General features: G+C 37.8%; 4 protein-coding genes and 1 pseudogene across 6 annotated transcripts; 2 read left to right on the top strand and 3 right to left on the bottom strand.

The window, feature by feature from the left end:
* Positions 1-1,286: 1,286 nt before the first annotated feature.
* Positions 1,287-3,992, bottom strand: LOC103447390 (accelerated cell death 11-like). Its single transcript, XM_070808561.1, has 5 exons — positions 3,745-3,992; positions 3,179-3,646; positions 2,677-2,849; positions 1,871-2,016; positions 1,287-1,556 (listed from the first exon to the last, which is right to left on the bottom strand). Exons 2-5 carry the CDS (start codon positions 3,380-3,382, stop codon positions 1,438-1,440), a joined length of 642 nt encoding a protein of 213 aa, XP_070664662.1. The 5' UTR covers positions 3,383-3,646; positions 3,745-3,992; the 3' UTR covers positions 1,287-1,437.
* Positions 3,993-4,070: 78 nt separating this feature from the next.
* LOC103447388 (probable pyridoxal 5'-phosphate synthase subunit PDX1) lies at positions 4,071-5,424 on the top strand. Its single transcript, XM_008386576.4, has one exon. It carries the CDS (start codon positions 4,196-4,198, stop codon positions 5,132-5,134), a length of 939 nt encoding a protein of 312 aa, XP_008384798.1. The 5' UTR covers positions 4,071-4,195; the 3' UTR covers positions 5,135-5,424.
* A 2,595-nt stretch (positions 5,425-8,019) lies between these two features.
* LOC103447387 (phosphoinositide phospholipase C 2-like) lies at positions 8,020-11,553 on the top strand (annotated as a pseudogene).
* Positions 11,554-12,889: 1,336 nt separating this feature from the next.
* Positions 12,890-15,440, bottom strand: LOC103447386 (putative serine/threonine-protein kinase-like protein CCR3). The gene has a single exon (XM_008386574.4). The coding sequence runs from the start codon at positions 15,367-15,369 to the stop codon at positions 12,964-12,966; it is 2,406 nt and encodes an 801-aa protein (XP_008384796.2). The 5' UTR covers positions 15,370-15,440; the 3' UTR covers positions 12,890-12,963.
* A 2,865-nt stretch (positions 15,441-18,305) lies between these two features.
* On the bottom strand, positions 18,306-21,750 carry LOC103447385 (uncharacterized). Of its 3 annotated transcripts, none has more exons than XM_008386573.4 (6): positions 21,594-21,750; positions 20,564-20,659; positions 19,937-20,292; positions 19,639-19,734; positions 18,882-18,941; positions 18,306-18,794 (listed from the first exon to the last, which is right to left on the bottom strand). In XM_008386573.4, the coding sequence occupies exons 1-6, from the start codon at positions 21,733-21,735 to the stop codon at positions 18,591-18,593; spliced, it is 954 nt and encodes a 317-aa protein (XP_008384795.3). In that variant the 5' UTR covers positions 21,736-21,750; the 3' UTR covers positions 18,306-18,590. The 3 variants fall into 3 exon arrangements, with proteins under 3 accessions (XP_008384795.3, XP_070664000.1, XP_070663999.1); XM_070807899.1 differs by having other exon boundaries at positions 20,564-20,700; positions 21,594-21,724; XM_070807898.1 differs by having other exon boundaries at positions 20,564-20,676; positions 21,594-21,721.
* Between the last annotated feature and the right edge of the window lie 5,612 nt (positions 21,751-27,362).

The following is a 27,362-nucleotide window of genomic DNA, read 5'->3' as shown; positions in this document are numbered from 1 at the left end:
CTTCAACAATGTCTAAACTAAATTTGTCGTTGTTGATCACAAACGAAGATAGGAGAGTTTTTCTACTTCTGCTACTTGCTGACGCGGAAGTTACTTCTGCTCCTTGCTGACGTGGGATGGTAGTGAACGTTGTGGTGTGGGAATAGTGAACGCTGTGGTGTGGAGGAATGGCGGGTAAAATGGTAATTACATTATCGAAGACAGTGAAGAAGCTCAGTAGAAGGACCGAGAGCTGCACAAACATTGCAGGAGAACCCATGTTTTGTTTCTTCCTCTCTGTAGATTGAATGGGTGTGTCTCTGAGTGTGGGTGTTGGGTTGTTGGTTCTTGGGTTTCTGCAGATTCACAGCGGAGGTGAAAAATTGAGAGATAACCGACATAGCTTTTCGTGTCGATTCCCACAGACGGCGCCAAATGTTGATGCACAAAACCGGAGGTCTTGGAACAACGTAAATCCAACCGTGAATCTGCAAGAAAGTAAATGACACAAGATGTATCGTGGTTCACCCCAAAGTTTGGGCTACGTCCAAGTATTTCTGAGAGGATTGTGAGGGATAGAGAGAGCCTCTGTAATGAGAGTGAGGCTCTGAGAGGGTGAGAGTCCGGCCTAAGAATTGGCCTCTGAGGGTGAGAGTGAGGCTCCTCCTAATTGTGACGGTGAGGAATCCTTTTATAGAATAATAGCTCATCACTTATTACATATTTGCCTTTTCCTTTATTACATAATTACATTTAAGTCCCCCGAGTATTTATACGAGATCTAAATACGAAGGCCTACGTATGGTATAAACAGACACTATTTTGAAACTCTAGGGGAACAAGGAAAGAAAATTGAGAATTCATGACCTGTTTGAAAATCGCTCCAAACATAGAAAGTGTGAAATATTTATCTTTTCAATAGTATATTTAAAATACACATAGGATACGTGAATCAGCTATCACTAAAATTGGTATGAAACTTTCGTGTATTAAACGCAAAAAACAAAAAATGCGTTATTTAATTACGAGTACTGGTAGGGAGACCAATTTTTTAAAACCAAATTTACAAACAAAATGATAATGTTGTAGATGATTGAATTATTAAGTGTCGATTAACGTATTTGTTTCTTATTCGTAAAACAAACAATTTAATTTACAAAATTTCGTCACCAACCGTACACTAAAAACTCTTTTTTTTAGGAAAAACTAGTGGCGCATTTTTGAGTTCTTACCACGCTTCGAACTCTCCAGACCTTCTAGTTCAAAAAAGTTGACCAACAGTACATGAAGTATAGAATGGCAGGCAATGGAAAAAGGAAAAGTATCATAACTATAACCAAATAGAATAACAATCCTTATAAGGTTCACGCTGATATTCAATCATACTATACATATGAAACACGGAAATCAAAGCATATTTGTAAAAATGCATGCGTACGTGCGAAAGACGGAAATCGATCAAATCAAGCGTAGCAGCTCTTGAGCTGACTCCCTTGAATGGAATAAGTTGTCGATGTAGTGTATCAGAGGAGCCAATGCTGTAACTGTCCTTTGCATCAGAACAAAAGCCGATGCCTCTGATAAAATAGAATACCAAACAAATTGTGTAACCAAAATACCCATGTACATATAGCATTCATAGAAAATTCATGTTAATTATACATGCTCAATATCTGCACGTAAGATTTTTTTTCTTTTTCTTCTTCCCTATATTGGATATGAAAAAAAGAACCTGCAACCGGCCACGGTAGCTACCGCTACCATGAGCAGTCAAACCGATCAATCCCAAATCTCTAGCTTAATGTCACTAGATATGAGCTAGTCTGCTAGAAGCCTGGTTTGGAAGCAGATAATATGACAATGATGAGTTACATACTAGGAAGAGTCTTACCATCTAATTTTAGCCTCGTCAAGAACAGTGACTTTGTAGGAAGGGTGTACAGTGCACCCGCAACAGCCTTTCTGGTAGCCCACCCGTGGTAGGGGTAAAAAACTTGTTTATATGCTGTGTTAACCGGATCCATGATTGAATTTCCGCTGCCAAAGTAAGAAAATTAAAAACATTCAAGTTATAAGTAACTGTGAATCTGTGATAGCAGAATAACAGCTAGCTGCAAAATGATAGAGACATAAAAAAATTAGAGATAGCAGTCATTGATTTAGGGTTTGTTCTTTTGTGAATAATTAATTCAAAGATTAGTCAATAAATAATTATGTGCCTTAAGTAGAATAATTAAGTCATGGTATAACAGATATCACGAGGAGTTTATGGGCTCGTTTGGAAGTGCTTTTAAAATAACTGAAAATGCGTTTGATGAGAGTACTTTTCAAACCAATTTCAAACCAATCATTGGTAAAAATGTAAGTGAATTCTGAAAAAACACTTGAAGTGCTTCCTGCAAAAATCACATAATTGATACTTCTTGTAAGAAGCACTTTAAGTGCTCTTGAAACCCAAAAACACTTTTCTTAGAAGTGCTTTCAATTATTTTAAAAGCACTTGATGAATATTAAATATTAAAAAAAATTCACGATGAACGGAAATATAAATTAGTGGATAAGAGAAAATAGAACATATGAGTGGATGTAGCAGCACGCTTAATATGATATTGCATTTGCAAACGAAAATGATTTTAGACATGTTAATGAAACAGTGAATTCAGAGAAGATCGAGGCTAGGTTTGAGATAAGTAAAACCTTGAGGCCATGGTTTGCTCGAATATTATCTTAAACATCTCAAGTGAACGCTTCACTCTGATGAGGGATCTCGAAGCACTACTTTGGTCCTTCATGGTATTCTGTTGTATTTCACGGTCAAGCAAATCTTCTAGGGTATTAACTGACTTTCCTGCCTTTTCAATCCCATTAACCTGGCAACCACCACATTAATTAAAATTTAATTAAAAACAAAGAAACACTCACAGCAAAGGGAAGTATATTTGAACAAAATCAGAAGGAAAATATAAATAATTAAGATCATCTTTGAAATATGTAAAATGTCTTAATTGTGTATTTAAAAATGAGTAACTGAAATCAAAGCACTCATCAATCACAATCCACCAAACCCTAAAGAACACCCAAATTTTATATCAAACTTTTGAAATTTGATTCAAATGTAGAAGACAATGACAAGTTTGCAACCCAAATCTCCCCTTCACCAAAAAGCATCAAACTCTCAAGTTTAAGAGATGAATAATACCTCAGCAGAGTACTCTATGTCGGCGAACTTCAAAGCGACGCCGAAGTGTCGAACGAGAGGAGAAACGAGACGACAGGCTTGGGTGAACTTGCCAATTTCCATGGTTATCGGTGCCGGAGAGTTCAGCTGAGCGGCCAGTTGTTCGAACTCATCTGCCAGCCTTGTCAGAATTCTCTCATCTTTCCTTTTCACTACCCTTGCCATTCTATAGCTTTCTTTTCACCAAGTCTCCGCTCCTCTCTCAGACACTTTAATTTTATAGGAAAATTTGGAAAACCAAACAAAATTTGGACCCCAAATAGCTTGCCGAAAAGAGACGTACCCTCTTCACCCGGGTTTTGTTTTCGGCCTGCCGAGCTCTCTTCACAGCAGAGTCGGGCTTCTTCGTGGCGACCTCACTAACAACGGAACGTCGAAACGGCCTCTGGAGTGGGCTCACAGCCACATACCTTGAAAATAGTCAAGAACCTGCACCAACAATTAAAAACAGACGAACACGACATGATTGAAGAACACAGATCGGAATTAGAAACGAGCTAATTTTGGGAAAACCGTATAGAAGTTACCTGATGCACTGAGGAATCGTTTTTGACCAGCTTCGACACGGCCTTCGCCGGAATCGTAGCAAAAAAATTAGGTAAGCGGAGGAACGTAACAGGAATGTACGGACTGATTTGATGGAGGGAAGGCAAAAGGGATGGAAACGGAAGGAAAAGCAGTCGAAGCAATCCACGATGATTGACGCGTGGGCGCTCTTCCACTGTGCAAAGCGGTGACAATTTCGTAAATAAATTAAAATTTCCAATCTGAACGGCGGTGAAGAGGCGGTGGCAATTTTGTAAATAACTCAAAATCCACCCAAGTCTAAAAAGTAATTGGAGTTTCTAAAAATAGATACTGGAAATCGGAGTAACAGAGCGGGAAGTTAAAAATAAAATAAAATAAAAATACCATCGTTCTCCACCACCTTCCTCCTCCTTTCTTGCGAAATCTCACAATCCACAAATCCCCCAGAAAATGGCTGACAGAAGCGGCGTCGTCACCGTCTACGGCAAAGGCGCCATATACGAAACCACCAGCAAGTCTTCCCCGTTCTCCGTCAAAGTCGGCCTCGCCCAAATGCTCCGCGGTGGCGTCATCATGGACGTCGTCAACCCCGCCCAGGCCCGTATCGCCGAGGAATCCGGTGCCTGCGCCGTCATGGCCCTCGAGCGCGTCCCCTCCGATATCCGATCACAGGGTGGTGTTGCTCGAATGTCCGATCCCCAGCTCATCAAGGAGATCAAGCGCTCCGTCACCATCCCCGTCATGGCCAAAGCCCGCATCGGCCATTTTGTCGAGGCCCAAATCCTCGAAGCCATCGGCGTCGACTACGTCGACGAGAGCGAAGTCCTCACCCTCGCCGACGACGAGCACCACATCAACAAGCACAATTTTCGAGTCCCGTTCGTCTGCGGATGCCGGGATCTCGGCGAGGCGCTCCGCCGGATCCGCGAGGGCGCCGCGATGATCCGGACGAAGGGGGAAGCCGGCACCGGGAACATCGTCGAAGCCGTTCGGCACGTCCGGCACGTGATGGGGGACATCAGGGTCTTGAGGAACATGGACGACGACGAGGTGTTTGCGTACGCGAAGAGAATCTCGGCCCCGTACGATCTCATGATGCAGACGAAGCAGGTCGGGAGGCTGCCGGTGGTGCATTTTGCCGCCGGCGGCGTGGCGACTCCCGCAGACGCGGCGCTGATGATGCAGTTGGGGTGCGACGGGGTTTTCGTCGGGTCGGGTGTGTTCAAGAGCAGCGACCCGGCCCGGAGAGCCCGGGCGATTGTGCAGGCTTCGACCCATTACAGTGACCCGGATGTGCTGGCGGACATCAGCTGCGGATTGGGCGAGGCAATGGCCGGGATTAATCTGAACGACGAGAAGGTCGAGAGGTTCGCATTTCGGTCTGACTGAAACGGTGAGTTTTGAGTTTGGAGCTTTTTGGTGATCCCCAAAGGGCTAAAAGCTTAAAGTTTTCAACTTTTAGAACCATATGAACATTGCCCGTATACACCATTTGTGGTAAATTTAAATTTCATGGCTCAGCCGGATTTATTTCTGGAATTTTTATTTCTTCTTTCTTTTGTTATTTCCGAAATAATGTTTCACATGTATATAACAAAAGTATAACACTATATCGTGTTCATATGTCGTGTTTGTATCTCAAAATTATCTTAAATTTATCAGTAACTATTCTCGCGTCATGTCATTCTCCACTGTTGTGTTACATCATACATTGCTTGCGCCTCATTGGTGATGGCATTGTTTTAAGGAACTTTAACGAAAAACTCCCGGTACTATTTATTTTAACGAAAAATCATATCTTTACACTAAAAGGTAAATACAGGTACTATTAACTTTACCTTTTATTTTGTCTTTATCTTTAAAACTCAAAATTTTCTAATTCTTTTCATGCCTTCTACACATAAGCATATTTTCAGACATTAGCTTTGCCTTTCTCTAGTTCTACCTCCTACATTGTTCTTCCTGCTTTTTCTTCAAAATCTCATGTTCTTATGTGTATTGAATCATCAATCTGTAAACGTCGTGATGGGATCTTACGTGCTTGACTTCATCAAGAAAGAATGTCCTTAATCCATGTGATCGTGGAATTCATGTGTAAAACTATGTGTGTCGTATGCGAATGCAGTTTCTGGTTTGAAAGTTTAATCATGGAGCTTCGGTTTCGAGTCTTAGAAGGTACGGTGAATTGGATAGATTGCATGGTGCGTGACCTGTTCATACGTGTGTTGGCCAAAGAAAATGGCACCGTGGGAGGCCGGTCCGCCCTGCCCCTTCACCACGTGCACCTTTGATTTAAGGACGCTGGCAGTGCAGAATGCACTAATTAATCCGCGATCAGCAAGTTTTCCAAAACAAATTTAAATAATCGATTTTTTCTGAGCATTTAATTTCTTGTTATAGGTCATGATTTTTGTTCAAACTTTTTATTTGCCTGTATTTCAGCTCGAACTGGTAGATTAAACCATATTGTGTCTCTTTGGCCGCCGGAGGTTCTTGTCATTGTTTAGTCGTCAAGTTTGGGAGAGCTAATAATGTTTAAGTTTTAAGTCTCTCTTTCACCAGATTTTGTCGTCGCTATTATGCCTTGGTTTTTTCAGTTTTGTTTTTTGTTTTTGTTTTTTTTTTATCCTTCAACAAGTGATTTCTGCACCCTTTTTCCCTCCTACACTTATCCTTTTTTTTTTTCTTTCATTTACGATAAAACGGCATGGGTACACCACCATTGTAGCGTTGTACACTAACGATACAATGATAAGTGTAAGTTTTCTCTAGTTAGCGTTGTACATTAGTAAGAGACTATCGCGATAGCTATAAGAAAGGGTAATGCTAGGGAGACTAAATTTGTAAACTAAATTTTGGAAACTAAAGGAGATGGAAGTTGATGATTGGTTTATTGCTTAAGCGTTGATAAACGTACATTCCTATTGGTGATACATCATTTAGTTTGCAAATTTAGTTTACAAATTTAGTCTCCCTAACATTACTCGTGTAAGAAAATAACATGAACTATCTTCAGAACAAATTAAAAACCGGAATACCTTTTCTAAGTCCTTCACAAGATATTTTTAGAAAAAATTCCAACATTTTACTATGTTTGATCAACATTCTGTAAAATTACCATATTTCAATATTTTGTTATTTTCTTAATCCAGATTTCCTCTGCGGTACCTAACCGAATAAATCGTCCCATCAACCATGACGATCTATATAATCAATCAACGATCCCTTGACCCATAATTTCTCATTGAGCCACGAATTTCAGTGGTTGCTAAATATCAATTGCAGCATTTAACACTCAAAAATTACAAGTTAACAAACTTAAAACAATAAGTTCCACGTGGTCGTGAAATCGAAAATAAAATTAAATTGACTCAGGATTTAAGTAATTCACCCCTTAAAACTGAACTACATTTACTGTGTTGCTGGAATTATATTGATTTTAAATATTGGGTATTTGAGAGAGTGATCATAGAATCGTTCTTCTCTCTATACCATGCTAAAATATTTGAGAATTTTCGTATATTATTCTACTCCGTTAAGAAGGCAAATACGTACATATATGATTTACAAGAGATTATACATGATAATTATACAATCATAGGAAACCCTAATATAAAGTCAACTAGGTAACCCGACGCGGCTGGGCTGCTAATGCTCACGTTAACAACAAGAACTATTGATATATTCAAACTTCCAATTACATGCCCTCTCTCTCACTCACTCTCTCTCTCTCTCTCTCTCTAGAAACATATATTCAGTGCCCTTTTGTTTCCCTTCATCTTTTTCACATTTATGATTTAAGCTGCAGATCGATATGGATAAATTCACTCTTTTTGTCCCCGGGCCATAGAACCAAATGCTGTTTGAAACTTTTTCTTTCCGAAATTAACCATATAAAATTTACGTGCCTTGCGTATCACTCCTCAAAATCTAAGGAACATCGTAGTTGTCCGAATATGAAATTTATCGGGATATAAAGATCATTTTAGCCAATTTGCACTGACAGAAGAGAATCTACAAGTGAGAAAGGCAGGTATTAAAGCAGCATTCTCTTTGTTTGATTGAGATAGGAATTGTCATATATATAACAGCTTGTACCTGACTTTTACAGAAAGAGTAGGGAATGTGGAGGGCTGGGAATTAAAGTTTTCAAGAGCACAGATTCTGACATTGCTGCAAAGCCAGTCCTAAGAATCTCTAGCCAAATATGTTCTTTTCGGGAGATGCTAAACATTTGTTAGCCGTTAATGTATGCGAGTTCCAGTGTAGGTCACTCATACATAAAAGCCGGGATGAATACGTAGATGACTGTCGAAACCAAAACTTAATTCATTTCTTCCTTTCTCTGTTCTAATAAAATAAACTGGAGAAAGTAGTTTAAAAAATGTCTAATAAGCAGTCTTTCAATGTCTGCTTTTGCTTCCAGAGAAAATTTAGGCTCTGGATGGCAGAACCTCCTGAAGACATTAAGAACCTTTTTGATCTATACGCGGAAAATGGCACCATGACCATTGATGGCCTGCAGAAATTTCTGATTGAGTTTCAAGGAGAATCCAGTGCTACCAAGGAGGATGCTCATGCCATTTTCAACAATCTCAAGCATCTCAACATCTTTCAACGAAAGGATCTCGACCTTGATGCCTTCTTTCGATATCTCCTCGGTGACCTTAATCCTCCTCTCTCTTCAAAGGTAATTTCATCAAACTTTTTATTCTCTGGTTCGTCTCACATGGACGGAGTGCTGAAGATGATTTCATTTTAAAAAAGTACTACCGCATCTAAACTTTCTAAAAAAATATTCGCAGCTCTATAGCATATTAACGTGACAAAATGACGATTAGTGTATTGAAATTTGATGATAAATGTGTTGGGATTTAGGTGCACCATGACATGAATTCTCCATTGGCTCATTATTTCCTATTTACCGGCCACAACTCTTACTTAAAGGGAAATCAACTCAGCAGTAACAGCAGTGTCCGTCCGATAATTAACGCGCTGCAACAAGGTGTTAGAGTTATCGAATTAGACTTGTGGCCGAGTTCTAAGAAAAATGACGTGAAGGTTCGTCACGGAAGGTATGAATTTAATCTTTGGTTGCTCTCGTACAAATTATTTATCCTAACTGATTGACAATATTTTCATTATAGAATTTAATCTCTTCCAACCTTTAGGACGCTTACAAGTTCGGTGGACCTCGTCAAATGTTTGCGCGCGATCAAGGACAACGCTTTTGTTGCTTCTGAGTACCCTGTTGTCATAACATTTGAGACCACTTACCTTCAAATCTTCAAGCTATAGTGGCAACGGTGAATATAATTTCCTACCTTAGGCTTTCCTATTTTATAGTTTTCAACGCATTAATTTTTGTGGTTTCAAATTTTCAAAAAAATGTGATTGCAGATGCTCACTGAGACATTTGGTGACATGCTGTACTCTCCCCATTCAGAATCCTTAACGGAATTCCCTTCACCGGCATCATTGAAGAGGAAAATTTTGATTTCTACCAAGCCACCGAAGTATCCTGAATCGCAGAAACCTAGAGATCAATCTGGATCCACTGATCATAAGGTGCATTAGAAATAATCTACATTGTATTAGTAAGCCTAACATATATATGCTTAACTCATCACAAATCATGTTACCCTTTTTAATGTATCATTACACACTTGATGGCAGGAAAGCGAACAAGATGATGAAGAAGATGAAGATAAAGACGAGGAGAATGCTATTCCGGAATATAAACAGTTGATTGCGATTCACGCAGGGAAGCCGAAACGTGGGTTAGATAAATGGCATATCGATCCAAATAAAGTCAGACGTCTTAGCTTGAGCGAGCAACAACTCGAAAATGAAACAAGAACTCGTGGATCCGACATTGTCAGGTGATGTTATGCATAAGAAGGTTATGGGGTAATTCTTTTTTCACCATCTAAATGATAGAATATGCTTTAATCTTTGTCTAGGTTTACTCAGAGGAATTTGTTGAGGGTTTATCCAAAGGGTACACGTTTGAACTCATCAAATTATAAGCCTATGCTTGCATGGACTCATGGAGCTCAAATGGTGGCATTCAATATGCAAGTTAGATTTCTTTTGAAAATTGTAGATTGCTTTTTAGATAATCGGCTTCTACTTCTTTGACAATATATGAACATGTAGTTAAGAACTTACTTACTAGGAAAGGAAAATTTTAGCACGGCCCTTTGAACTTGGTACATTCTTTTGATTTGCCCATTCGATTTTCCATTTGGCTTTGAGCCCCCCTAATCATTTAGAACGTGACAATTTGGTCTCTACCACAAGATCTGTCAAATTTTCGGTTAAATTGAGAGTTACTTTTGTCTATTCAAGAGAAGAAAAACTCATATAAAAGTGATAAGTTTGATCATTGTAATGTACATTGACACGTTTTAAAAGATTAAGAAGCTCATAAGCAAATAGAAAGTCGAGTGAGTTAATGAGGAATTGCTAAAATTTTCTTCTTCTATTCTCACCCAATTCCCTGCTTATATCACAACTGTGTATTTCTCAAAGGGACATGGAAAGCACCTTTGGATTATGGAAGGAATGTTCAGAGCAAATGGAGGTTGCGGCTATGTGAAGAAACCTGAATTTTTGCTGGCTAGCCCAAATAATGAGGTTTTTGACCCTAATGCATCTTTACCGGTGAAAAAAACTTTGAAGGTATATCTGATGAAACTTATTAAGCATGTCAGTTACTGTTACTCTTCCTCCGTAACATTTTCTTGACAAGCAGGTAAAAGTATACATGGGTGACGGATGGCGTTTAGATTTCCACCGCACACACTTTGATCTATGTTCTCCACCGGACTTCTACGTGAGGGTATGACAACAAAATGTTCATTCACATTTACATCCCCATGCATCCTTTATTCAGCGAGAAATTATCGATTTATGTTGTCAGATTGCCAAACTAATTCAATATATAGGGTTCTAATTTGAGTAGCCAGTCCAAATTAACTGTTTGACAGATACAATATTAACCAATAACTAGTAGTTGCTATAAATCAAATAATTCCAAGAAAGAGTACATGTATCCACTTTTATCTTAACTTTTCATTACCTACTATGACACATATCATGCCAATTGCTCACTGTTTAAATGAATGTATAACTTTCCTCATTGAGACGTAACATCTTGACACAAGGGTTAATGTAGACAAGTTGATTAAATAAATTCTTGTTTAATGCATGGTTTAAATTAACAGTCAAACAAGTCTAATATCTACCATAAATATCATCTTTCGCTCTCATGCATAAATTTTTATTTCAATTATTTGTATCAACTAATATGATACATAACATAACACTAACTCATATATGCAAATAGATGAGATTCAAAGTGAATTTCAACGTAAACAAATTAAATATTATCACGTACAGGTTGGAATTGAGGGAGTCCCGAGGGACAAAACAAAAATGCTGAAAACCGAACCAATAGAGGACCAATGGGTGCCAGTTTGGAACAAGGAGTTCACCTTCCCATTGAGGGTTCCAGAGCTGGCTGTGCTTAGAGTTGAAGTCAATGAGTATGACACTCCCGCCAGACATGACTTTGGTGGCCAAACATGTCTGCCAATACGAGAGCTCAGAACTGGGATCCGAGCTGTTCCTCTGCACAGCGAAAGAGGTCAAAAGTATAGATCTGTGAGGCTTCTGATGAGATTTGAATTGACAAATGAGGTTTAATTAAGTGTGCTTACTCATAATCTGCTGTATATTCTATGTTAAATATTGCACACACTAACCTTGCAGCTGCTATAAAAATATATCCCGTTGTATCTGAAGTTTTGTATTTGATATATTCTTATTATGCACAAAAAATAGAGCTTACAACAAAATACAAAGCTTGTAAATCAAGTAATGTATTCACCTGCACTCGAATTTTTGTGTTTAATAATACATTCTTTTTTTTTTCCGACACCTAAAATAGTTTTTTTTTTTTTTATGAGAAAAACAGTGTTTTAGCACTCTAAAAAATGTACAATCAACAAAGAGAATGTTGTGATTGAAATTACGAGGTTTTTCAAATCATAACATTTCAATTGTAATAAACAAGTTAAACTAGCTACTACGATGGGTGACCACATTAGCTTAACGAAGAACATTTGAAAAAAAATCGTGTAAAAGATCCCTAGAATCTTCCTAAAGCAATAATTTGAATGTCGATAAATATTATAGTAGGTTCCAACTTCCTATTGCTTCATATGATTCATCATTTGGTACCTAATTAGTAATTAATTAATAAGCTAACTAGTAATCTTAGACTTACTATTTTTTATAACCCCACTTTCATCATCAGCACATAGCTGTTGTACAGCCTGTGATTTATCAAACGGTGCAGCCGCCAGAGGCAGAGGCACCGCGTTTTTCAACTAGTGTGACTCAAAATTCTTGATCTTTTTCTTTGTTTTTTTTTTTTTTTTGTCAACTTTGTTATTTAAATATCCAAACCCAATATTTGGTAATTTCCTTTTGTTTTTAAAATAGATTTCAAATAGTTAAATTGTATACTCAGGAGCATACTAAACTTGTTATGCGCGTCTTTCAACGCGACTTAGTTCTTTTATTTTCATCATGAGCTATTTTTATGTTATATAATCGAATTTGAAACCTCATGTGCATAGGTGGATACTCTTAATCAACTAAACTATGAACTATGGGCCTTTTTTATGCATAGATAAATATTCTTAATCAATTAAACTATAATTCCAAACTATTTTTAGGTTTAGAAAAGTGATTAAAGATCCACTTTGTAGGGATTGATGGAGTTGATTAGAATCTCTATCACGGCCCCATTTATCCCACACCAACCAAGTCTTATTCAACAGCTCCAACATTGAGGAGCAAAAAGTGAAGAGATACTCTTAGCACCGCAAACAAGATCACACAAGGCCATCATGACAGGAGAAAAAAAAATCTTAATAACAAGGATAAAACGTCAAGGGCGACTCTAAGCCAATGAGGCTCCACGCTTTGCGAACATGTATGGTAAGCAATCATACCCTTATTTTGCAAAGAGATTATTTCCACGACTTCAACTTGTGACCTTTCGATCACAAAGAAACAACATTTTTGTTGCGCAAAGACTCGTCCAAATTAAAGTAAAAGGCGAAACAGAAAAGAAAACAAAAATTGGTATGGAATTAATAAGGTAGAAAAGAATGAACATTTTTTTTTTTTTTTGGAATAGAATTTTACACTGAAGGGAGGGAAATTGTGGTGGTAGAGAAGCTAAAAGGATCATCCTCGCAAAGAGCAAGAGCCCTCTCTAAATTGGCTACAATGTCAGTCATGCTAGGCCTTCCCTTCCCCTCCAAGTTCACACAACGCATAGCAGTATAAGCCAAGAGCTCAACTGCTTCGCCTTCATTTGGGTCGGGCTGCCCCACCCTTTTATCCAACATGCTTTGCAGCTCCCCTGCCATTATTCGCGGCCCTACGTATTCCACAACCGTCATTGGACCTCCGTCTTCACTACTTCTAAACAGAGCCTTCTTCCCTGTCAAAAGCTCCAATAGAACCACTCCAAATCCGTAGACATCACTCCTTGCTGTCAAAACGTTTGACACAAAGTACTCGGGATCAATGTACCCAATTGTTCCAACAGCTTTGGACGACATGATCTCTTGGTTTGATCCCGGCCCCAATAATGACAGTCCAAAATCTGATACCCTTGCATTCCAATTTGCATCCAAAAGAATGTTTGAGGACTTGATGTCCCTGTGAATTATTGTTGGCACTGCATAATTGTGAAGATACTCTACTCCCCTGGCTGCACCAAGCGCGATTTTTATCCTCATTTTCCAAGAATTCACATTGCTGCTATTTTTCTCCACATTTTCCTTGCTATGCAAGTGATCATGAAGTGAACCGTTGCTCATGTACTCGTAAACCAAAAGCCTCTCGTCGTTAGCTTCACAGGATCCCACTAGCTTCACCAGGTGTTTGTGGTGAAGCCGGGACAGCAATGCTAATTCGGAGTCAAACGCGCTCTCTTTCTCCTGAAATTTCTTGTTCCTGGTACTTGTATGTCCCCTCTTGATGGCCACTTCACGACCATCCGCAAGCTTGCCTTTATAGACAATGCCAAAGCTCCCAGCACCGATCTTGTTTTCGGTGGAGAAATATTTGGTGGCAGTGGAAAGCTCTACCAGGTGAAATGACTCAATCTTGTCACCATGCTTCGACGATGAACCACTTAAACTGCCCTTCATGGAACTTGATGCTAATGAAGTAGGAACATTGGCGACTCTAGCAGCAGAACAACCCACATTTGGATCAGGAAAACTTTCGGTTCGTACAGAGTCATGGCAGTTTAACCAAGAACCACAGAGTCCAGTCCGTAGGCAAAAGACAATAGTGCAGAGTCCTGCAAATGTCCCAACTGATCCAACTATTGCAAAAACCAACAGAAGCCTATTTTTTGTTTTGAATAACGAAAAACCCGGCTTTGAAGCTTGTGTAGGTTGATTTATTGGAGGCAATGGAAGTGCTAATGGAAGTTCAGCCCGGCATGATCTGCATATTTCCCCCGAACCACCACAAAGAGTCTCCGAATTCGGGTACACACAGCTAGTACATGGACCCTGCACACATGGACCAGGAATAATCATTCCCAGTGGAAGATTATCATGCGAACTAGACCACCCTGGTCCCCAACAAATCACTGATAAATTACTCGTTGTCACGCCGCACACGAAATTCAAACCTGCAGAAATTAACTCAAATGAAACATTTGTAATTACAACACTGTCATATTCAAATATGTTTCTTCCTCCCCAGCATACAACGAATCCATTTTTTCGCCGAATGGCACAAGTAAAATTTGCCCCCAACGCAAGGCCTGAAAACTGGAAAGTCGAAGTACTTGAAGGTACATTCAATTGCCCGAAATCGTTGTTTCCTCTGCAGACCAATGTTCCATTCATACTCAAGCCACAAGCATGAGATCCGCCTGCAACAAGGCTTGACATGTTCACTTTCTCAAACCCTGTTTGAATCTCAGCTCCAACATCACTCTTGCCCCAACACAGAACTCTCCCATCATTCAACAAAATCCCACACGAAAACCCGCTTCCGGATGTGATTGTTTGAAACCACAATGCTTCCCCAGGTGAGGAAAACAAAACCCCACTTGCATTATCTCTTCCTCTCCAGCACCTGACCATTCTAGAGTTGACTTCCCTAGCGCAAACTTGCTCATCACCCACAGCCAGATCAGTCAAAGCTACACTTCCACTGTGATATATTAGTTTCGGCCGAAACCTATTTGAGCTAGACAAGCTGGTCTCCCAGCAGAGAAGGGCAAACCCTCCAGACCTGAGGCCACAGAAGAAGCTCTTCCCTCCAGAAATGGATTGAAAAGAAATATTGGGTTGGACTGAAATGGCAATCTGACCGTTTTGAAAGCACTGTATGCTCTGTGTGGGGCTCTCAGCCACAATGCCACAAACCGTCGGAGTGCCATATGTGATAGCTGTGGTGGAGGCTAAGCCAAGGGCGTCGGCCAACCACCAATCATGTGGTGTGATGAGAGAAGATATGAAGGTTGTGATCAAGATTGCGGCGGTGAGAGAGAAGGGTTCGCGTGGAAGTGTCATTTATGAAGATTTGGGTGATGGGTAAGTGGGGGTTTCTGGTTTTTCTTCTTCATTTGGAGGGAGAGGGGCTGAGGAAGAAGGTGACAGAATATAATAGGCAAGAGGGTGGAGCATGTGGAGAAATTTTTAATTGTGACGGGACACAAATGGTACACCGTGTTTTAATATAAGTGGTGAGAAATTTTATTTTTTTAATTATTAACTTTCTAGCACACATATTCCACAATTTATATAATAACACGTGATATACCATTCTGTGTATTGATCACATTGAAAAATCTTTCGATCATATGGTCCCTTTAACATTCGTAGTGTTGTTGCCAACAAAAAAAGAAGAGGAACATGCAACGCTGCTTGGCTGTTTGTTTCTATTTTTATTTGTTGGTTCTTCTAAGTAGAATATGTGAATAAATTCATCAGAAAATTGAACCATGAAAGCAACCCTTAAACCTCTGCTATGATATTTTTGACAAGGGGTACTGAGTGCCATTAAAATTAATGTCTTTTTGTCCTTTGGTCCCTAGATACAAAGATCGACGGGTAAGGCTCTAAAACAAGGTTTCCTTGTTTATTTAATTTTTGTTTTATGTTAAATTAAGAGGATTATGGAAAGCTGATTTTAATATTTTCTGCAACAATGATATTCTGTTCTAATATTCTAATTTATAAAGAGAATTCAAAATGATGTATAAGAGAACGAACACACTGACTTGGTCAGGTAGACTAACCGACATATGCAGAGAATGATTATTTTTTCTAAATTGAACCATAATTTGTTAGATAGGCCAAACTTCTTTATGGAATGATTAGACAAACTAACAACTAAGAGCATCATGGAGGTGGCAACTAGGTAAAGTTAGATTTTTTATTTCACGTAACAAAAACAGTAAACACGTCTTCAGCAGAGGTTGCAACTTGCAACAATCAAAATAAAATTTCAATCCAAACTCAAATGCGGATTGACATTTTTTACCCAATTAGCAAATTGAAGAAGTAGCAACTAATCTTTTATACTTGTAAAGTCATTTGCTACTTATTCAAGTTAGCAAATTACTTCCCACAACATATTTTATTCATAAATATTGTTTAGTAAATAGTTCGTAAATAAAATTTAAACCTTACAGATAAAATAAAGTTAAGATACTAATGAAAATAAAATTTGAAAGTGGATTGAAGTAACAAATTTTTAAAGAAAGTAACAAATAAACTACTAAATGACACTAAAAAAAATAAAAAAAATAAAAATAAAAAATAAAAAATCTTTGCTAATTCAAATGCTCATTATCTAATTTAGGCCTAATTGGATAAATGGTCCCCGTGGTCATAAGGTATTCGGATGATAGCCCCTGTGGTAAAAAAATTCGGATTTAAACCCCTGTGGTCTAACTCTGTTAGGATTTATGCCCTTCTGTTAAATAATGCTGACGTGGCTGCCACATATATGCCACGTGGCTGCCAAATGTCTGCCACGTGGCAAAAATAATAATTTTTTTTTTTTAAAGTTAAAAACCTGAATTTTTACACCAAAAAAAAAAACCCAGATCTGCAAGAAGAAGAAGAAGAAGAAGGAAAAGGGAGAGGGAGGAGGGTCGCGCGGGGAGAGGGCTCCGGCGAGGGGGGGAGCTGGTCTCCGGCGGGAAGAAGAAGAAGAAGAAGAAGAAGAAGAAGAAGAAGAAGAAGAAGAAGAAGAAGAAGAAGAAGAAGAAGAAGAAGAAGAAGAAGAAGAAGAAGAAGAAGAAGAAGAAGGAAGAGGGAGAGGGAGGAGTCGCGCGGGGAGACCGGCGGGAAGAAGAAGAAGAAGGAAGAAGGAGAGGGAGGAGGGTCGCGCGGGGAGAGGGCTCCGGCGGGAAGAAAAAGAAGAAGTCCGGCGGGGGGGGGGGAACGGGCGGAGGGCGGGGGGAGCTTCTGGGTTTTTTTTTTTTTTTTTTGTAAAAATTCAGGTTTTTAAAAAAAATTAAAAAATTTTATTTTTGCCACGTGGCAGACATTTGGCAGCCACGTGGCATATATGTGACAGCCACGTCAACATTATTTAACAGAAGGGCATAAATCCTAACAGACTTAGACCATAGGGGTTTAAATCCGAATTTTTTTACCACAGGGGCTATCATCCGAATACCTTATGACCACGGGACCATTTATCCGATTAGGCCTCTAATTTACCCACGATTGGAAATAACTCCGTTTGGAAACTAGTGTAATGTGAAAACCCCACTAGAAATACCCGCTGTATGGGTCATAATTTACACCATATTTATTTATTTATTGGATATATAGAGACGAATATGTAGCACTATTTTTTTTTACACAAGTTTAGACACGTTTTTGTTAATGTCCACTTTGTAAAGTATATCAACGATATGAACTGTCTATCTTTTAGAACATCCTCCATAGATTATCTTTGCAAAAAATTAGACAAATCTAAAAGCATTGAAACATTCATTTGTAGTGAAGCAAATGGACAATACGGGTACTACAAAGAGACCTTAAACTCTTAATCCAGTGGTCATATGATTTCAAATTAGGATGATTTTTGGTATTCAGAATCTTTGAGGGAATACCTAAAAGATAGACTATTCAGATAGTTGAAATATATTATAAAGTGGAATTTACAAAAACATGTCAAAAATTGTGTTTAAAAAATAGGGTCGCAAATCTGCCCTTATATTTATTTATTTATGATAATCATTCAATTCTCGGGGACATCCGATAAAATTGGAACGATATAGGGTTTATTCAATATTGATATCATAAATTTATCCAATATCACACCAATTTATTCAACATAAACACAAAAAATGCCAGTTCCCACCACTCATCTCAATCTTTGTTTAATTTTGAACTAAGAAGAGAACTGATCTCAGAAAAATGTAGTTCCTTTGGCACGCTTTATCTTTCGGAAAACAAAATATGGATATACTAAAAATACCAAAATATAATAAAAACCCCAAAATCCAATAGACTTGAATTACCAAGGCGAACAACTTTGGCTGTTATTACAGTGATTGTCATCTGGAAACCGTAAAAACTGAATAACCTACGTACCAACCAGAACGTGGATTTACCGGCCTGCTGGGATTCACCTTCACCAAGCACCCATCTGTTTCCATCACTTCCTTCTCATTTTGTGTACTCTTATGGAGTAGGGGCAGGTTTGATAGTTATGCTGTCAACTGTAAATTCTAGATTCAAGAGCGTCTCACTATAACGGGCATGACCTTTTAGGGTGCCAGAGGGTCTCTTTCATCGGCATCACCCATATGGTTATCATAACTTTCGTACTCATAATCTTCATCCAGACTCTCCATAGTTTTCCCAAAAACGAATGATTTTGTCCCCATTGTCGTGAAAGGCATTAAACCAAAAGCTCGAGCTGTTTTGATTTCCCTGGCGACCTTCCTCTGAGCTTTGGCGCTAATTCCAGTCTACATTATGAGTGAAGAAATATAAACCATCAAATTTCAGCGCACGTTTAATAAAGTTGAAGTCACTCGACATGCAATCATATTTACCTTGCTTCTTTTGATAAGAATTCCAGCCTCTGTTAAGAAATTCGCAAGGAATCTCACATTCTGCACAGAATAATAATACATTTAGCGAGAACACATCTGAAGCATCAGAGATCAATAGGATAGACAACCTAAATCAACATTAAAACTGCCTAACTCAGAGCTTGATTAATATATGCAAGCACACCTGTAAAACTGGTGAAACAAGATTTCAGATTACAGATTTCAGTGGAAGCCCAGGACCAAAAAAAATGAAGAGCTAAAACATACATTTGAACAATGTCTGGTGGCAGGGGGGAGAGTAACAATGACATCAAGGCAACTGCGAGCATTTTACATAAACCTTTCTATCGTGCTAAAATTTAAGTTCTCTAATAATCTGAATTAGTTGCAACCAACACATATAATAAAGACAAGAGTATTCTTGAATTATCTAAGAAAACATGAGACACCATGATAAAAAGACCATCCCTTGCATGGTCTGAAATCATATTCACTAAATAATTTAACTCTGAAACCAAGTCTGAATCAAGATAGACCATCCCTTGCACAATTTAGATGGATTTACTTTGCATAATTTAGGTCTCAAATGCTAGTTATGCATAACAGGACAAATAGGTTTAGAGTCATCAACAATAGAAACGAAGCTTTAGATTTGACTTAACATATACAAAGCAACGGGGATCCTCCATTTATTTATTTTTTTGCTATGTAATTCTTTGAAATTTAATATATTTGGGAGATGGACAGGTAGGCATACCCTGAAATCAGCTTTTCTAAGAACTTCCTTTGTAGTTACTTCAAACTCATACCTACGGGGAAGTTTACTTACTCCTGGCTTAGTAAGATCCAGATCCTGCACATAGCCAAATAGTGATTACATAAGAATAAAATGATTCAGTTGTAAATGAGGAAGGGCTGAATTGTATGCATTTTCCACTTGGGAAAAATAAGGCCTAAAATTAGGTTATAAGTTTGTAATACCACAAAATAAGGAACAAACGATTAGAGGAAAAGAGATGGAAAAAAAATCAAGGTTCGGTTGCTCCATAACGTACTTTTTTTTCATAAGTCATTCCTGGCTTAAAAGTCATATCTGGTCTGAAAGAATAATCATCTTTGTCTACTTCTTCCTCATCATACTCAAAGTAGGTGGCTGCTTTCTCTAATTTTCCATCCATTCCATCAGATAATGTGTTTAAACTCTCATCTAAGCCATCAAGTACATGGGAACCACTTCCACTTCCAATTCCAAATCCTCCACCAAGATCTGAAACATGTCCATCATGAGCCTTCCCAAGCCTATCTAGCTTTGAGAAAAAGTTACCCCCAGAAGTTTCACTGAAGATGCGCCGCTCGAAATCATCAGAAGATTCAAAGGAATTAGAAATTTTCTTATCATCCATTCCTCCACCTGACACAGATAAATGGTAATGTGCATAGTCCGGTTTGAAGCGTTTAAGGTTTTAAGCAACAAAAAAAAAATTCCAGAGTGAATAATACTTGAAAAATAGAAGCTTCATAATAAGTGAAAACAAACCATGCCCTAAAAATAACCTCCAAAGACCAGAATAAAATCTATGGCCGTACTACCTCAAGCGAAATTTCAGTGCATAAATTATCACACACACACGAAAATGGCACCAGCATAGAGAGTTACTGCAAGGGATTATACGAAAAAGTACCTGATGTCATGTATGTAGACAGAGTTCTCACATGTGGCTGATGAAATCGGCGACTGTCATTGAAGGATCGCAAAGCAAACCGAACAATTTTCATTTCTGAAAAATATCAAAGCCTGTGAAGAAGTACAGGTTGGAATCTCCGGACGATAAATACACATCAGAAGAAGCCCATTACGTGTAAAAATAAAGGTAACTAATAACAGGAACTAGTAATCACAGATACTACTTTATAACACAAACATGAATGTCGATATTTCTAGCAAACCCTATGAAAATTTTCTATGTACAAAGAAACTTTCTTTCGGTAAGGAATAATCGAAGCCTTCCATTTCCAAAAAATACAACAAATGAGAAGCTAATCGAAAGAGAATTCGCAACTGGAATGACATGTTGGTTGAATACTTTGTCAGAGAAGTCTTATTAACTAACTCTAACGGCTATACAATACATAGAAAGCATGGAAACATTGTCATCTTAAAAAATCTTATGTTCTTGCTCACTAAAGCACCGAAAAGACTACATGAACACGTTTTGAAGATTTTTCGATTGTTCCATGGCTTCCCAGGTGGAAGTATTCTTACTATACTTGTAAAGATTGGATTTTCTTTTTCCCTAACAGAAGAAGGTAATTTCTTACTACGTGTAGTATCCAACGATCAGTCTCCCAACTACACACCATCAACAAAGACTAGAAATTAAGAACTCTTATGACGGTTTAGCAAACGAAAACTAGAAACCAAACCCTAAACCCTAAATAAAAACTAGAAATTAAGAACTCTTATGAGCAAACGGCACCAATCACAACAATGTCACCCAATTTTCATGCCAAGATCAATGCTTTCATAAATAAATCATCGAGCAGAAAAAGAAAACCAAAAATTAAAAAAATGCACGAAATGAAAACCAATTGAACACTTCGGAAATGCCCATTAAGATAAACAAGATGAAAAACGAGTTCGGATGCAAAAGGAACAAAAACAAGTTCGAATTTACAGACCCAATTCGAGAACATCAGAAATTCAATCAGTACCTGAAGCAATTGGCGATTCCGAGATGAAATGAAGACCGCAGATGAAGAAGAAGAGAGGGTTCAGTCCTCTGTTTTCTAGGGCTAGCGAGAACGGAGGGACTTGTGTACCAATTAAGCCTAATTGGGCTCCAGATTTGAGCATAAATTTTGATGTTTGAATTTGGGCCTAGATAGAAGAAGTACATGGCCCATTTAACAAGCAAGAAGCCCAACAGAACATTAATGATAGAATAGATGGGGGCTCTTTATTTGGTCTCCTTATGTTACACTAATTTAGAGAATGAGAGTTTCGAGACCAGAACTGTAAGATCCCACATCACTCTAGGGAGTGGATCATGTAAGCCTTATATGTATATTCTCATCTCTACCTAGCACGAGACCTTTTGGGAGCTCACTGGCTTCGGGTTCCGTAGGAACTCCGAAGTTAAGCGAGAAGGTGGTCAGAGCAATCCCAAGATGGGTGACCTACTGAGAAGTTGCTCGTGAGTTCCCAAAAACAAAACCGTGAGGGAATGGTAAGCCCAAAGTCGACAATATCCACCATATTCAGGGCCCGTTCCACCACCATAGCACGATATTGTTCGCTTTAGGCTTACCATTCCCTCACGGTTTTGTTTTTGGGAACTCTCGAGCAACTTCCCAGTGGGTCACCCATCCTAGGAGTGCTCTGGCCTCCTTCTCGCTTAACTTCGGAGTTCCTACGGAACCCGAAGCCAGTAAGCTCCCAAAAAGTCTGGTACTAGGTAAAGATGAGAATATACATTTAAAGATCACTCCCCTAGGCGATGTGGGATGTTACAATCCACCCCGGGTGTAGTCAGAGCCCAAAGCGAACAATACCGTGCTACGGTGGAGTCGAGCCCCGAAAGTGGTCCCGCCTGGGCCGGGATGTGACAATTTGGTATCAGAGCCAATCCCTAGGCGAAAGTGTGCCGACGAGGATGTCGGGCCCCTAAGAGGGGTGGATTGTAAGATCCCACATCACATTAGGGAGTGGATCCTGTAAGCCTTATATGTATATTCTCATCTTTACCTAGCACGAGGCCTTTTGGGAGCTCACTGGTTTCGGATTCCGTTGGAACTCTGAAGTTAAGCGAGTTTGGGCTAGAACAATCCCAGGATGGGTGACCCTCCTGGGAAATTGCTCGTGAGTTCCCAAAAACAAAACCGTGAGGGCGTGGTCGGGGCCCAAAGCGGACAATATCGTGCTACGGTGGAGTCGAACCCGGGAAATTGTCCCGCCCGAGCCGGGATGTGACAGGAACGTATAAGTGGGAACCTAACATCATATCCACTAAGTATTGGACCACATGCCAGTACCAAACATGATAACTTGATTAAAATGAGTGTTGGAGTTTAAGTGATTAGAGCATTCGTATGCATGTATTAGCAAATAAGTTTTCACTATTAAAGTAATTGACAATATAGAGAATAGTCAAATTACTTATAAGCACATGTAATGCCCATCCTCCTATTAATGTGAGATTCATTCTCAACATGTCCCTTATGTGTGACGAATTTTCAAGCCTAACATATGGACAACATAAATTGGGCACGTGTGACCGCTAGACTTCACACATGGACAACCTGCTTTGATACCATGATGAAAGTTAGGGTTCACCATAAAATCATTTGACAATCCGAGAATTAACTCAATCTTTTATAAGTACATATAAGATCTCTCATTTTTCCAACGCATAAATTGATAAATCTTAACAATCACAAATAGTAGATAAAATATAATTGGGTTAGGCAAAAAGGTAAAAGCCAAATGGTGAGTAGTTTTCAGCCACGAAGTAAGTGGGAGGTTGAATATGTTCATCAAGAATCTATGTACATAATTTGGAAATCCAACATTTATCAAACACATTGCCCCAGTTTGATCTTTCATTATTTTCTTCCCCACTTCAAGTCCTTTTCACATGGAGAATGCAACAATGGTGTCACATCATGATCAACCCCTAATCTTATCGTTCAATTTTGGGATCTTTTAATGGCACACGATGCAAGACTTTGCTTGATTTTTATGGAATTATTCACCATGTTTGCCTAATCAGTCTCCCAAGAACGACATTGCATGAAAATAACCCCAAAAGTGACATAATTAATTTGGATAATTAGAATGACAAGATAGCACTACCTAGGGTTTGATCAAGCAACCATGTTGTGAATAAAGTTATATTAGGATTGAAATCAAAATTTGTGTTTTTGTACGGTCTAATTATATTATTCTCTATTTGTAAATAAAATTTAAATTCAACTCTCACACCAATATATTTAACAAACTCATTATATGATTTAGCACAAAATCCCTCCCTTTAGCCAAATATAGCTCTAAACTAAAAAAGAAAAAAATCTATCTTTTTAACCTTTGAATTTGTTTAACTTTATATGTGCGATAAGGTTAAGGAATTTTACTTTTACTTGTTCTTCATCTTTAAATGAGAAAATGATAGATTAAATTAAAGTTAGCTTATCACCCACTTTTGTATTTACCTTTTTATTTTATTTTTTGTTAAACGATAAATTTTGTTAGATTAGATGTTAAATTAATCATCGACGAGGTTTGAACCCAAACCATCATACAATGACTCAACACATTTCCACCACAAATTTTTTTTTTGAACAAATGATATTATCTACACTAAGAGGGTGGGTTTAGTCTTACAATGGGCTAGAATCGAACCTAAGATCACTCACTTATAAGTGAAGAGAACTAAACCGTAGTACTAAGTGATACATTTCCACTACTATTGTACTTACCTTTTTACACTTACTCCTTTTTTTTTTCTTAAATCAACTTTTGCACTTATTTTATAAAGAGAATAAGGATCGGTGTAGGATGGAATCAAAGTATTCTTCAGCTCTAATTTATAGATTTTTTTTTTTTGAGAAACGGTACAACACTCATTAAACGGCAAAGAATACATATAATCTGAGAATAGTATGCATACTGGGCCTCGATAAAAATCTTGCCGGGGATTTCAACCCAGTCGAAGGGAAAAAGAGTGTCCCGCACAACAATGTAACCTATCCTTAGCTGAACAATAAAGAAATTACATTCCCTCCTCAACTAAAACATCTTGGAGTAAGTCCGGAGGCTCCTCAAACCACATAAACTCTTGAGTACTCCCAATACCCATACGAGCAAGGCGATGAGCTGCTGAATTCCCCTCCCGTTGCACATGAGTAAACCTCGAGTGAGTATCCTCTGAGGAAGAATCTAACATCGTTTATTACAGGACCCAAGGGTGAGCAATCTTCCCCTTGATCCTTCATTGCCGCAAGCACCAAGCTAGAATCTCCTTCAAAAATAACCTTCCAGCCAAGAGGACAATTATTTTTAACCAATAAAATTGCACTTTGAAGAGCTATCAACTCCGCATGAAATGTAGATTGAGTCATCTCAATCGGACATGCAGCAGCAACCAAAAACTCCCCAAAATGATTACGAATTACCACCCCAAATCCCCCTCTACTCCCATTTCGACTCCATGTCCCATCAAAATTGCACTTGACCCACCCAACTTCGGGCTTCTGCCACTGCTGCACCTCTCGGCTAGCCTTCTTATTTATAGATTTTTTATTTATCTATTTCTTTATCTTCATAAAAAGATATTTTTTTAATACGATAGTTATATAACTAGTGAATCTCATTAGGATAACTCCGTTCTTGAGCCCGAAGCTTTATTTTTTTCATAGTCGCGCCCTTGATGATTTTGACTTTACTAATAATTAAACTTGTTTAGTTCAAATCCTTAATCTGATTAGCATTTGCTAGCTTTTCTCATGAAATCACTTCCACAGGCTTTAGATTGATTTTGGAGGAAATAATCATGGATGTCTTATTAAAAAAAATCAACCGATAGTTCTATAAGAGGGTTCAGGAAATGTTTATAAAAAAACAGATTGGAATTTAAATTGGAAAATGAGAATATGTTGTTGTATGTAATGAGTAAGATTTCGACAAAAGATAATGCTTGTGTTACTCTCATAGGTAATCTACTTGTCTATCTACGTATGTTTAATGTATTTTTACATACGAATATCATAATCGGAATTTCTCTTTATCATAGTCTAAAAATTATTCAATTTGAAGATTGTTTAGTCATTCAGATGCATCAAACAAATGAACTATTTATCATGAGGATATTACTTGTACCAAAATCATTGATTGCTTTAACACATATAGATGATTAAACGATTTATAAATTAAATAATTTTTATCCCTTCAAACTTTCCACAATAATTTATGTCAGTTTATTCCTCGTATTTACAAATCACGTTGTCTGAGTTCGTAACTTATAACATTATTGTTGTAGTAGTATAAATTAATTTTGTGGCTTTACTATGAATATGAATCAATTCACGAGACCCATATATATTACATTCAACGTCTAGACTCGAACGAAAATTTTGTGAGCCACTATGGAATGTCGTACATGATATGTTTGTTGCTTTTATGTTATCTATATCTATATCTATATATAAAGTCAGAAGGCTGTTTTGGTGTCACCGGCTTCGACAAAAAAAATTGAACCAAATTGCCCCTCAGCCAAAAAAATCCAAAGTAGCCCAATAAAATATATCAAATAATGCAATGGGTAATTTGGTCATCATAAAATATAATATTATAATATAAATAATAAGTGAGGGGGAGAAAAGAATAAAAAAATAGAAGGATGAGTGAAAGTTGATGGTGCCCACGTGAAGAGGAAAGAAAAATATAATAAAAAATAAAGAAAATCATAAATGTTGTGTTGAAAACATCTTAAGAGGCACCGCGCCGGTGATAAATTAGTACATTTTTTTTTAATTAGTACCTTATAATAGGCTAGTAATAATATGATTCAATCAAATATTCATGAAATATTATTTTCTCTATTTTTAAATACGTTTAAAATATCTTAAGAGGCTTGTAATGCCGATTATAAAAAAGGTATTTTCCACGCGGATAATAATCTGATTCGTTAGTTATAAAAAAGATCTTTCCCACGCGGATATAATGTGATTAAATTAGTTGTCAAATGATTGATTTTTTTAACAAACGATATTTGATATAAGATTATTCATTTACTTCAAATATTTGACTTTCTTTTTGTCAATTTACGTATATAAATACATTTAAAACGTATAAATCATGCATAACATGCAGTGATTCAAAAAATATTTTATGCACGTGCATAAATGCGTGCACGAAGGCTAGTAATATATAAAGCCAGAGCCCCAATTTGGGGTCATGACTTCAACAAAAAATAATAGGAAAAAATTGACCCTCAACCAAAAAAAGTAGCCCAATATAATATATCAAATCATGCAAGGGTAATTTGGTAATTTGGTCATCATATAATATAATATAAATATAAATGGGTGAGAGAAAAGAATTTAAAAAAAAAAGAAAACTAATGAAAAGTTCAAAAAAACTTCTCTTTTAACGAAAAGCCATTTTTAAAGGTATAATGAATAGTGCCAGTTAAAAGTAAAAATGTGATTTTTCGTTAAAAGTGAACAGTACCGGGAGTGTTTTGTTAAAACTTCCTAAAAAAATGAAAGGGAGGAGAAAAAAGAATAAAAAAATGACAAAGTTGATGGTGCCCACGTGATGGGGGAAGAAAAAAATAAAAAAAATCATGAATATTGTGTTCAGAACATGTTAAGAAGCTTATGTAGATATGTAACTAGATAAGCATAAACTTTGGCACCTGAGTGGATTTTTTTAACTTAAAAATACCACTAGGCAAGATTAAAGTTTGGTTAATGATTGTCACT

The sequence above is a fragment of the Malus domestica genome, chromosome 11 (assembly GCF_042453785.1).
Source record: "Malus domestica chromosome 11, GDT2T_hap1".
Classification (NCBI taxonomy): Eukaryota; Viridiplantae; Streptophyta; class Magnoliopsida; order Rosales; family Rosaceae; genus Malus; species Malus domestica.
Note: the sequence above shows the minus strand (reverse complement) of the source record. Positions and strands in the feature narration are given on the sequence as shown.